The sequence below is a fragment of the Gracilinanus agilis genome, chromosome 6, assembly GCF_016433145.1.
Source record: "Gracilinanus agilis isolate LMUSP501 chromosome 6, AgileGrace, whole genome shotgun sequence".
Lineage (NCBI taxonomy): Eukaryota > Metazoa > Chordata > Mammalia > Didelphimorphia > Didelphidae > Gracilinanus > Gracilinanus agilis.
Window position 1 is genome coordinate 232989378 of NC_058135.1, and position 13867 is coordinate 233003244.

General features: G+C 37.6%; 1 protein-coding gene across 1 annotated transcript in view; it reads right to left on the reverse strand.

Moving 5' to 3' along the window:
* Positions 1-11471: 11471 nt before the first annotated feature.
* The window catches only part of NUCB2 (nucleobindin 2), a 38947-nt gene continuing 36551 nt past the window's right edge, over positions 11472-13867 (reverse strand). The window contains exon 13 of the mRNA XM_044680044.1: positions 11472-13461. Within this exon, the coding sequence (XP_044535979.1) occupies positions 13328-13461 (134 nt within the window). The 3' untranslated portion in view covers positions 11472-13327. The remainder of the gene's footprint in view (positions 13462-13867) is intronic.

A 13867-nucleotide genomic window follows, 5' to 3' on the forward strand; every position in this document is an offset into this window, starting at 1 on the left:
GTAATTTTGCCTTGGAGATTTTATACCCTTGCTTGTATAATTCAATCAAAAGAATCTTGCTGCCTCTAAGACACACCTTACACCTTGTTCCTAGCAGTTCAGACTCCCAACAACCACTCCTCTTTCTGCATTCTACATGGAATACCCATCTCTTCCAGTAAAGCTCATGTGTCCTGCTGCCTGTACATTGCTATTTCCTCTCTACCTATCTTCATGTACTCCTTTATATTTGTCTACAACACTAGGCTATTGTTGTTGAGTTGTTTTTCAGTCATGTCCCACTCTTCATGACTCCATTTGGGGTTTTCTTGGTAAAAATACTAGAGTGGTTTGCCATTTCTTCTCCAGCTCATTTTATAGATGAGGAAACTGAGGCAAACAGGATAAAGTGACTTGTCCAGGGTTGCACTGACAGTGTCTAAAGCCAAATTTGAACTCAGGAAGATGAGTCTTTCTGACTCCAGACCTGGTACTTTATCCAATGTGCAAAAAATGGCTTTTTATGCTCATATCAGTAGAATAATTGTTATTGATTGGTCATATCCAACTCTTCATGACCATAACACACCAATGCTGTCCATGGGGTTTCCTTGGCAAAGATACAAAAGTGGTTTTTTATTTCTTTCTCCAATGAATTAAGGCAAACAGGTTAAATGACTTGCCCAGAGCCACACAGCTAATAAGTGTCTGAGTTCGGATTTGAACTTGGGACTTTCTGTTTCCAGGCCCAGCACTTTATCCACTAAGCTGCCTTGATTATATTTGTAATACCTTTTGTTTTTCTCAACTTCTCAATTGGAGCAAGAGGAGTTTAATGTGGAAAAGTGAAAAGGTAGATCTTGGTTGACTAATGACTAAAACAAATAATTTTTTTAAATAAAAGCAAAAGGAGAGTAAGAAAGAAAGGAGGGTTTCAGGGAAAGATGATAAGTTCATCTTTTCATATCTTGAAATTGAAATATATATGGGACATCTATGGAATTCAAGATAGCTAATAGGCAGCTGAAGATGAAAGACTGAAGGTCAAGAGAAAGGTTAGAGCTGGATAAATAAATCAATGAATAATTTTGCATAAAGATAACTGAAATCATGGGAAGTAATGAAATCATCAAGCAAAATAGTATATTGTTTTTCAAAGAGGAGGACCAATGCTTGGTTTGCATGAGATTTAAGTGAGGCACAGTTGCACAAAGTCATCAGCCTCATCCTGTTTTCAATGTCATTTAAGTCCAGTGGCAAGACAAAAGTCAGGATGACTGGCAACATCCCGGGATCCAGTGGATGACCTTGATATCTTCAATGTCTGACTAAGCTCCAATTACTCCACAATTCCTGCTTCAGCCACCTAAATGGCCACTGGAACAAATTGTTCTCATCTGCCCATTCCACCCAGGAAAGTCTTCATGAGAAAAGATCTCCTAACCAGTCTGGTGAGATGGTTTTACCAGGGTGTAGCCACTCTAGCTTCTTAGAGCCACAGATGAGAGTCAGGTGAAAGACATACACTAAATGTGAATGAGTAGCCCTGCAAAAGGCTTGGCAAGCCCTCACACTAGTCCTCCCTGCACACCCCATAGACCCCAAAGGGCCCAGGACAAAGTGCTGATGAACATTCATGATTGGTGAACATGCTGACCTAGTTGAAGACCCAGAAAAAGAGCCTGAAAAGGTGTGATCAGACCGGCAGAAGAAGAACCATGTGAAAGAAGTTCTGTGAAAACCTAAGGAGAAGAAAGCTTTAAGGTGATCTACATTAACAAAATTTTCAGAGAGATGAAAAAGAATACAAATTTTCTTTAAAAGGCCATTAGATTTGGTGATTAAAGATAAATTGATAATTTTGGAAAAATGTGTTTCATGAGGTCAGAAGAAAGACTAGAGTTGAGAAGAGTGAGAGGAAAGGCAATGGAGGCACCAGTTGTCTTCTGGTACAGGTAGGATGACAGCTGGTCAGGGATCCTACCTGTGATGATTACCATTGGTATATCTACTTATACATCTCTTAATCCGTCTGAGTCTTAGGCACTTCATCTGTAAAATGAAATTAGTCAATCATATTTATACACAAGATTCCTATAAGAAAGCTGCTTTATGAACCTGAAAGTCCTCCAGAAATGTGAATTGCTGCTGTCATTCTGTAGAAAAGAATCAGCTACAAGTTGATATACTGTAAGATGACCACTGGAGTCCTTTCTGTCTCTGAGAGTCAAAGAAATATTTTATGTCTCTCTTTCACAGATTCCTCCTCATTGAACTTGATTTTGTCAGATCCAAGCTGTGTGGGACACTAGTCATTGAAAGATATTATAGGAATAACCCCGGAAGACAGACTTCTGAATCACTTCACTTACCTATGAACTTCAGATAGATCTTCCTCCTCAGTGGGACTTTTGAGGGCTACATATTCCACCCAAAGGAGATCTACTTCTGTAAACATTGTCAGGTCAGGAACCATCATGTGTTAAAAGAATACATTGAAGGTCCTGGGTTCAAATCTGACCTCAGACACTTCCTAGCTATGTAACCCTGGAAAAGTCACTTACCCCTCATTGTTTAGCTCTTGCCACTCTTCTGCCTTGGAACAAATACACGGTATTGATTCTAAGATGGAAAGTCAGGGTGGTTTTTTTTAAGAGTATATAATTTGCATGCTCAAAGGGCTATAAAAGAATGCCTGCCCTTTGATCCAGCCATACCATTGTTGGGTTTGTACCCCAGAGATCATAGATAAACAGACTTGTACGAAAATATTTATAGCTGTGCTTTTTGTGGTGGCAACAAATTGGAAAAGGAGGGTATGTCCTTCAATTGGGGAATGGCTGAACAAACTGTGGTATATGCGGGTGATGGAATACTATTGTGCTCAAAGGAATAATAAACTGGAGGAGTTCCAGGCGAACTGGAGAGACCTCCGGGAACTGATGCAGAGCGAAAGGAGCAGAGCCAAAAGAACATTGTACACAGAGACTGACATACTGTGGTAAAATTGAATGTAATGGGCTTCTGTACCAGCAGCAATGCAATGACCCAGGACAGTTCTGAGGGATTTATGGTAAAGAAAACTACCCACATTCAGAGGAAGGACTGCAGGAGAGGAACCATATAAGAAAAGCAACTGCTTGAACGCATGGGTCGGGGTGGACATGATTGGGGATGTGGACTCAAAACTACCACACCAATGCAACCACCAACAATTTGGAAATTGGTCTTGATCAAGGACACATGACAAAACCAGTGGAAATGTGCGTCGGTCATGGGTGGGGGGAGTGCGGGGGGTGAAGGGGAAAGTAGGAGCATGAATCATGTAACCATGTTAAAAATGATTATTAATAAATGTTATAAAAAAAGAGTATATAATTTGTAACAGAATACAGTATAGGCTCCTAACCTTCTACTAGCTTATGCTGTGATTTATCTGGGTAGTGTATCATAAATATAGTGCAGGGAAAATGAAGGCAGGAAAGAGCTCTAAGAATTGAGGGGATGGATAAAGTCTTCAAGGCAAACTAACATCTGAAATAAGTCTTGAAGAAAGATAAAGATTCTGAAGCAGAGGAGAGGGAAAAGACTCCAAGCCGGAGGAATGATTTGGGCAAGTGCATTGAGATGGGAAATGGGGAATACCAAGTTTAGAGAATTAATTATTTGTTGGTTTGTTTAGAAAGTAAGAGGTCATATGAATAGGCAATTTTCAGATGAAGAAATCAAATCAATAATAATATGAAAAAATGTTCTATATCCCTTCTGATTAGAAAAATGCAAATCAAAACAACTGAGGTACCACCTCACTCCTAGCAGATTGACCAATATGACAGTAAAGGAAAATAATAAATGTTGGAGGGGATGTGGCAAAATTAGGACACTGATGCATTGCAGGTAGAGTTGTGAATTGATCCAACCATTCTGGAAGGCAATTTTAAATTATGCCTGAAAGGCTTTAAAAGAATGATTTGATCCAGCCATATCACTGCTGGGTTTATATCCCAGAGATTTAAAAAAAACTGGGCAAGGACCTGTTTGTACAAAAATATTCATAGCCGTGCTCTTTGTAGTGGCAAAAAATTGGAAAATGAAGGGGATTGGGGAATGGCTGAACAAATTGTGGTGTATGATGGTGATGGAATACTATTGTGCTTTAAGGAAAGATGAACTGCTTAATTTCTATAAAAACTGGGAAGATCTCTATGAACTGATGCAGAATGAAATGAGCAGAAATAGGAGAACATTATCTACAGTAACTGAAACATTGTGGGACGATAAATGTAATTGACTCTGCTATTAACAGCAATGCAATGATCCAGAACAATTCTGAGGGACTTATGAGAAAGAATGTTATCCACACCTAGAAAAAGAAATGTGGGAGCAGAAATCCAGAAGAAAACATATGATTTATCACTTGTTTATTCAGGTATATGATTTGGGGTTTTGGTTTTAAAAGCTTACTCTATTACAAAAATGAATAACATGGAACTAGGTTTTGAGTGATAATATATGCATGTATAACCCAGTGGAATTGCTTTTCAACTCCAGGAGGGGGTAGGGTAGAGGGGAGGGAGAAAAGATGAATCATGTAACCATGGGAAAAACTTTTAAAAATTTAAAAATAAAGAAATAAAAAATAAGAGGTCATGCAGGTGAGCAGTACAAAATAGGTTTAGAAAGAAAATTGTGGAGTACTCCAAATGCCAGATTAAAGATATTATATTTTACCCTATAATTAATAGTGAACTACTGAGGGTCTTTGACCAAGGAAGTGACAGTCACACAGAAACCTTTGGTAACTGGGTAGCAGATGGACTGAAGATAGGGGAGAACATGAGCAGGCTGATTTAGGAGGCTAAAAAAGTAGCCAAGGTTAAGAGAAGAGTGCCTGAACCAGGATAAGAGCTGTGTGAATGGAGAGAAGGGTTTGGATGCAGAAGATGTTATAACAAGATAGTTACATAATTTAAATAAAACTTAAGGGCCATAAACTGCTTTACAGATTATTTCATTTGATCTTCATAACAGTGCTGGGATGTGGGTGCTAATATTTCCTCCACTTTAAAGACGAGGAAACTGAGGCAGTTAGAGGTTGAATGACTTGTTTAGGTTCACACAGCGATTAAGTGTATCAGATGAGTGTTCAGGAGAGAGATTAGGCTGGCTACAAAGATCTGAAAGTCATCTGCAGAGAAATATCATAAGTATCTACTTCAAGGTTGATGAGATCTCTTGTAAGAGCATGTGTAGAAAGAAAAGAGAGCTCAGGACAAAGGGATGAGGATTGTGCACACTAAGGAAGCAGTAGAGGATAATCAAGAGAAGGAAGGATCATCCACAGGGAAAGTCAGGTTAGAGAAGACAAGGGTGTAGTGACCAAGGAGAGGGGAATGATCAAAAGTAACAGCTGCAGAGAAATTAAGGTTGATGAGAACTAAGAATCAAAATTTACAGTTCACTGAAAACCTTGGAAAGAATAGTTTCAATCCTTTGGTAGGATTTGCTGTTCAGTCATGTCCAAGTCTTTATGACCTTTTTTGAGATTTTCTTGGCAAAGATACTAGAGTGGTTTGCCACTTCCTTCTCCAGCTCACTTAACAGATGAAGAACTGAGGCAAACAGAATTAAGTGACTTGACCAAGGTCACATAGCTAATAAGTGTCTGAGGCTGGATTTGAACTTATGAAGACGAGTCTTCCTGACTCAAGGTCTGGTACTCCATTATACCACCCAGCTACAAATATATAGTGAACCATGCTCCCCACCATCTAAAAAAGAGATCACAAACTCAAGATACAGAATGTACAATTTTAGGCATAACCAAAGTGGGAATTTGTTTTAACTATATATATTTGTTTAAAAGGGTTTGGTTTTGTTTTTCTTCCCAATGAAAAAGTGCATCTATATAAGCGGGTCTCTATGGATGTGGAATATGACACTGAATACAATGTCACACCAATGTGTGTTGATTGGTTTTGTTGAACTTTATTTTCCTTTTTTTTATTTCCTTTTTAATTCTTTGTCATAAGGAATGGCTCTTGGAAAAATGAAAAAGGGAGGTATATACTGGGAAATTTAGGTGTCATTAAAAAGAAAATATATCAATAATTTTTTAAAAGAACATAAATTCCTTAAGAACCTTTCTCTTTTTGTATTTGTATTCCCAGAAGGTAACATGCTGTGCAGCTTCTAAGGCTCATAATAGGGAAAGCATGTGACATAAAAAACAAAAGATATCAATAAAAATGTATTGAAAATTAAAAAAAAAAGGGATAAAAAGGAGAGTGAGGCAACGACTAGATCAAGTGCAATTGTTTTTTTAAGGATGGGGTAGACCTAAATATGTTTGTAGGTAAGAGAAAAGAGTCAGCATAGAGAGAAATAAAGTCCAGTGAGACAGAATGACAGCTGGGACAAGCTTCTGAAGATGAGAGTGGAACAGAAGGCACACATAGAAGGTTCAGCCTTTGCAAGGAGAAGAAAAAGGGAAGAGAGAGAAGGGAAGAGAATAAGTATTTATTAAGCACCTAGATCGTGCCAGGGGCACTGTACTAAATGCCTTTACAAATATGATCTCCTTTGATCCTTACACAAACCTTGGAAGGTAGGTGCTTTTGTTATCCTCATTTTGCAGCTGAGGATTTAACCAAGAGTCATAAAGCTAGTTAAATTGGGGCAGCTAGATGACATGGTGGAAAGAGGGCCAGATCTGGAGTTGGGAGGACCTGGTTTCATATCTTGCCTTAGACACGTCCAGCTGTTTAACCCTAGACAAGTCAACCTGTTTTACTAGCCCTTGTTACTAAGTTGGAAAGTAAGGATAGTAAAAAAAGCTAGTAAGTGTCTAAGGTCAGGTTTCTATTCAGGTCTTCCTAATTCCCAGACTAGTGTGCACTGTACAACCTCACTACCAAAAAATAAAATACAAGATGTAAAATTAATAAAATTTTGATTATATTAAAAAGGTTTTGTAGAAGCAGAACCAATGCAACCAAGATTAGAAGGGAAACAATGAGGGAAGGGGGGACTTATAACAAATTTCTCTGATAAAGGTCTTATTTCTCAAATATATAAAGAACTAGGTCAAATTTATAAGAATACAAGTCATTCCCCATTTGACTAATGGTCAAAGGATAAAAACAGGCAATTTTCAGACAAAAAACCAAAGCTTCCAATAATCATATGAAAAAAAGCTATAAATAGCTCTTGATTAAAGAAAAGCAAATAAAAACAAACCTGAGGTACCACCTCACATCTCTCAGATTGGCCAATACATCAGCAAAGAAAAATGATAAATGGCAAAATTGGGATAGTAAAAGCATTGCTGATGGAGTTGTGAACTGAACCAGCCATTAAGGAGGGAAATTTGGAATTATACCCAAAGGACTATAAAAGAATGCGTACTCTTTGATCCAATAATACCACTATGTCTGTATCCCAAAGAAAGGGGAAAAAAGTGGGAAAAGACCTGATTGTACAAAAATATTTATAGCTGCTCTTTTTGTGGTGGCAAAAAATTGGAAACTGAGAGGATGTCCATCAAATAGGGAATGGTTGAACAAATTGTGGTATACAATGGTGATGGAATACTATTGGACTGTAAGGAATGATGAACAGGATGATTTCAGAAAGAACTTAAAATACCTACATAAATTGATGCAGAGTGAAATAAGCAGAACCAGGAAAACACTGTACACAGTAACAGCAATATTGTGGAATGACCAAATGTGATCGACTTAGCTACTATCAGCAATACAACAATCTAGGACAATTCTGAGGGACTTAAGATAAAGAATGCTATTACCCTCCAGAGAAAGAACTGTTGGAGAAGAAACACAGATGAAAGCATATGATTTTTCACTTGTTTATTTGGGTATATGTTTTGGGGTTTGGGTTTTATGAGATTATTCACTTACAAAAATGAACAATATGGAAATATTTTTACATGATAATACATATATATGATCCAAATTAAATTGCTTGCCAGCTTTGGGAGGGGAGAGAGGACACAATTTGGATCATATAACTTTGGAAAACTTATGTGGAAACTTATTACATATAATTGTTAAAAAAAATTTTTTTAAATAAATAAGAACAGAGTCCCAGAACTGAAGTTTCTGCCTGAGGTAGCAGAAGGAATGCCAAGATTAAAAGTTGCCTCAAGTCCTTCCTTTGTTATTTACTATGTAGTATATGATCTCTCTATGCTCCAATAAGTTTTTTCTGCTGTAAAATGGAGCCAAGATCACAAATCTAGGTGGGCTACAAGAGACCTTAGAGCTTCTCTCATTTTACAGATTAAGGTACCCAGTACAGTACAGTAAGGGTGGCTCCACATGATTGGATCACTCAGTATGTAGGTTGACATGCCTTCCTTCTAGCTCTGGTTCCTAGGCTAGGGGAGAGGAGATTTGCTTCCACTTTCAGTTCTGGATCTTCCTCTCCATTACCTGTGCCCTTTCTGGATTTATTTCCTTCACTATAAAAAATAAAAGGAAGAATTATGCTGAAGCAGCTGGCCTCTGACAGGCTGTCCATCCTTCCTGCACAAATCTGGGCAGAGACCAACCCTGTCCTCCCACCTCCAAGGCTACCCACCCAGTGAACACCACATCGCCAGGGTGGCATCTGAGGTTGCTGAGCCATCTCAGCAGTTTGAAAGCACAAATCCCTCTCCCAATCCATTGAGCCTAATTCCTTCTGTACCTGGTACATGCTGGGGTCCCATAGCCCCAGGATCAAGTATGAAGACCATCACAGAAGCAGCCAGAGCCCAACTACAAACCATGAGCATGACCATGGTCTGGGACATTCAGAGCCTCTTCAGGCCAAGATGGCAGAAAAGAGCTTGTGCAGCTTTCAGTTTGGCTAGCAAGTAGCCACCCATGCCTCCCTCCAAGGAGTGGATACTCCACCAACTGGAGGAGCAGACACGCACCAGCCGAGGGGAAAGGGGTAGGGGGATGAAGGAATCTGTGTTGTCTCTCAACCTACCAGAATATATAGCTCAATAAGTGGCCTCTGTCTCTGGACCAGTTCCTGGAAAAGATGAATTCATTCATTCTACCAAGTTTAGTTCTTACTATGTTGGCTGTTTTGCTCTATAAGGGAATTAATTACTGGGTAGGCAAGTCCCATTAAAAAAAAACATCTCATTCACAGAGGAATTGAAGGCACTGGAGCCAATGAATGACAGAACAGCTTAATAGGAAAGGAACCTAGGAAATCCCAACAATTATAATGAAATGCCTTGCTGAGCAGTCAGTAGAGGTCCTTCTGTAGAGGTTGGACAACCTTCTGTTACAGATATCATAAAGTGGATTGCTGCTCAGTTAGGGACTGGCCTGAATGAGCTTTGAATACTCTTCCAACCCACAAGAGATTGTTATTCTAAGGGTAGTCCAGTGGCAGGGGGAATAGAATCCTTAAGGACTGAACAAGGATGAAAGCTAGAAAAGAGCAGTTTTCAGCTTAACCTGAAAAAAGATTTTCTTATGACTGACAGACACTATCCAACAATTAAATGAATTTATGAGGTCCTGAGTCTCCCATCCCTCAAAGTGTTTCAGCTAAGTGAGAAAATCAGCCGTGAAGAATATTGTAAAAAAGGAATCTTGAGATTAGCATCCTCTCCAAAACTTCTAATGATAATTTTAGGGTACAGCAAAAAGCATGTTTGTCACCATCAAATGTGAGTCCCCAGAAAGTTACATCAAACACTGCATGTTATCTGATTTTCTGTTTAATCAAATTTAAAACAAATCTATACAAAGAATGACAAACAACATTTTCTAACCAATATTGCACTGGAGAATACGATTTTTTACAACATATATCCAAAAAGGAAAAGAAAAGAAACCCGTACCCAACAGAAGTTGGAAAGCTAATGCTTAAAGCTGTGTCTTCTTGGCTTCGTTATCAAAATTACAAAGCAATTATTCACTTTTAAGTGGTCCAAACAAAGTACAAACCAATCTAAGTACAATGGTGCACAGAAACAGCGGTCCATTTCAAAGGTCAATTATAGCTGAGCCTATCCAGCTTAAAAAAGGGGTATACACAGCTGCATTTTTAACAATGCATAAGATGCACAGTCTTGAGAATCCTTTCAAAATTAATAATAGAAAATGCAATCTAAAGGATCTTTAATTAAGACCCTGGCTTTAAAATAGTTGTTGGTGAATTCTCATAAGAGGTTTTAAAGAATAAATGACAGTTATAATAAATCTGTACTAAGCAGCACTGTTTCACTGATTAAAAAAGAAATTTCAACTATATCAAAAACAACAAGCTTACTCCTTTCAGACTTATTTCAGATGACCAGACACATACCCCTTTCTTAAAATTTTTTCTTTTTCCATTTATAGGTTCTTGATATATCACTATTGATAAAACTGATGATACTAAATTTGAGCACTCGAAATCATTTCTAAAAGTTCCAGTGGCTTCCAAATTCAATATATGTGAAACGGATAGCCTTAAAGAAGGAAATGTCTAAAGAACAAAAAAGTCACAATTTTTGATGGCACCTCTCCCCTCATTCCCAGGAGTATGAAAGGTAATTCAGTCTACAAATCCTTTCCAAAATCAAACTCAAATTTGGAAGAAACAGGAAGAAGATTATCATATGCTGTAATGGGAGAGGACCTCAGAAATGGAGACCATTTGACTTACTTCCTTCAAAGATAACCTGAGCTACCATACAAGAATGAAACCATTCTTCAAATCATATCCTTAAGGTAAAAGATTTAGCATTTATTTTTATCTTTTACACAAAACTCTTAAGAATAGAGGCCTATTTTAAGAAGCAACTTTTAGTCTTAATGAGTATCACTTTAAAATCGACTCTCAGGAAGAAAGCATAAACCTTAGCACTGTGAGGGCATGGACATGAGAAGTCCAACAGCTATTGTTAGTAATTGGTGGTGACATGTAAGTTAGCTGAAGTTAACGTCCTAAAATCAAGGAGTTATAGTCACATGTTTTCCTCCAGGTATTTCCCATTGACTGGTAACATATCCTGCAAAGACATCCTAAAACCAGGGAAAGGCATGTAAGCTGAATGAGGGAAAGCAGAAAAGATCCACAGAGGGGAAAGAACTTTATTACTGCCTGTGGAGTAGAGGCAATAAACCAGGAAAAGGGTTCATGTCTTTTTAAAAACAGCAGCAACAACAGAAAAGAGTCAGTTGGGTCTTCCTCTTTCCTGATAGGTAGAAAAACAAAACATAAATACATATAAAAGGATTGAGTACACAAGCCTGACCTTATATGAAAAAAAGACTTGTAGCTCCTGTTACCAATTCAAGAGGTGGAAAGAACCTAGGCAAGTCATTTAACTTCCACTGCCTAGCCTTTACTGCCCTTTTGTCTTAGAACCAATATCCAGTATTGATTCTAAGACAGAAGGTAAGAGTTTTTCTTTAAACAAAGTGGTAGAAAACATTTGCTGTAATACACCAAGGGTAGGAAATAGGCTCTGGTTTCCTTTTATAACCATTATTATTTCAGTGGGGCAAAAACCATCAAGAATTGGAAAAAGACAACAACTCATCAGAGGCTTACTACACTGTGATACAAGGAAATACTACTGGTCCCCATGTATTCCCACTTCTTCCCTTCATTAGCTTTTCCCTTGGACTTTAGACCTAAGTATCAAGTTAGAGATTTCTCTATAGGATGAATATTCCTTCCCATGGCAAGGCCCAGAAATCCAAAAAACCATCTTGGAGGAAGGGAATCTGCTGATTTGGCTTGGCAAGAATAACATGATGAATTTCTCCAAGGTGGCTTTTTTCTTTTCCCAAATTCAACTTCACTTCTCAAGCAATGCAAATGTCAATAAGAACAAAATTCAGTCATGCTAAGGGAGGGAGGAGGAAAGACATACAGACAGGAAACAAAAATACAATTTATCTAGGAAAAAAATCAAGCCAAAGAAAGGAGTCTCATCAGATCTATTATGTTTTCTCCTATATAACATTAATTAAACAAATAATTTTGAAATTCTTGTTTGTCAAAAAGGAATTAAAACTACTCCAAAAAAGATGTTTAACACATGAAGCAGAATGGCAGGACTTCACATAAAAAGGTATAATAGTTACAGTATAATAATTGAGAATACTCTAGCAATTCAGTAATTTATTTCCCTAACCCTAAAAGGTGTCAGAGGGAGGAGGGAACACCACTAATATAATAAAATGGCATGTACAGCTCTGACACCATCTTTCAAAAAGATGATTAAAACTGAAGACCAAGGGGGAAAAAAACACAATTTGAACAAGCTGATTTACGAAGAATGTTTCACAGAACCAGGATGAATTGTGTTTCTTCCTCCTCTTGTCACGTAAAAAGACAACCCATTAACTTGTGATAAACAATGAGGAAAATGAATTGTTTCCATCAAGGTAAAAAAAATCATCTAGAAGAGCCAAATAGTATCAATTAAAAGAAAAAAAGAAACCCACCCACAACCTACCATGAACACCGACACCATCTTAAGTAGAGAAAATTTAGGGAAATATACCATGACTGCAGAAATGAAAGGAAGGAGGCAGATCTGCAAACTCCAGTGTTATTTCTTATGATAGTTTGCTTCAATACAAATGAACATCATTTGGACAACATGCAGAGCTCTGAAGATTTTTAGGAAGGAAAGCTATTAGGCAAGAAGGATATTATAAATTGCTGATTCACAACAGAGCTGGTACAATGCATTTCTCTTCATTGAAGCTAAAGTAAATAAAAATATTTATACTTGAGGCTTTACACAGTGAGAATTTGAGGGATCTGTAAACGTGAATGGATCCATATTACTCTTCAGCAGAATTCTTTGAGACAATTAAAAAAGACAGGTTCAAAGTCTTCTTTTGAAGGGTACTTTTTTGGTCTCAAAAACAACAAGCAGGTTGGCTGAGCTGGAAATGGAATTACTTGACCCTTGGATCCAGGTTCTTATTCACCTTCTGTTGTTGCTATGCACATATGTTCTAGTTCTGGGATTCTTCTGAAAACAGATTACTGATTCATAGCTAACTACTGTTTTGTTGTTGTTTTTAATGGGATCTTATACCCCAGGCACTAAGATTTGCCTCTAGAAAAGGGAGTCAAGAATGAAATTGGATTTTTAGTAACCTTCTTTCCCCTCGCAATTTTAAGGGGATAATGAAAGAGATTGCTTTAAAATGTTGCTTGAAATAATTAAAATTATTCTTCTCATGATGATACAGGCACGGGCCAGAAATAGGACATTTTAAATTTAATTTCTTAATCCACTTTAGTCTCCCTTTTTAAATAAACAAACAAAAAATGAACAAGAAAAGTATAAAGTTGAGGCACCGGATGGTTAAGGGTGGATCTGGGCATGTTCAGCCATGGCTGCTCCTTCCTGAAGGGGAGAAACGTGCCCTGGTGGCAAAGGCTGAAGGTGGTCACTACCTAAAGAATGTTTTTCTGAATTCTCTTCATGGTGCTGCCCAGCTGTAAAACACAAAAAGATCAACACATTATTGCAACTATTATAGTAACATGGAGCCCCCAAAGCCTTGTCTCTCGGGAACTAAGTCTCTACTGATTCCTTTTTATTTTATTGTCATGCAAAGCACACTACCATGTTGGTCATTGTTGTAAGAGCACATTCATACATAACCAAAACCTCCAAATAAAACTGTAAATACACTGATGTGAAAGATAATATGCTCTAATCCACATCTGACTCTGACAGTCCTTTCTCTAGAGTGGAGGCTATATTGTTAAGAAAAAGTTTCCATCTTACATTAAAAGAAAAATTTTTTTAAACTGTTATCCTTGCATGTGAAAAAAAGGTGATTTTTTTTTAAAATAAGAGCCCTTTAATTAACATCATAATAACTTTGAATGAGCAAAT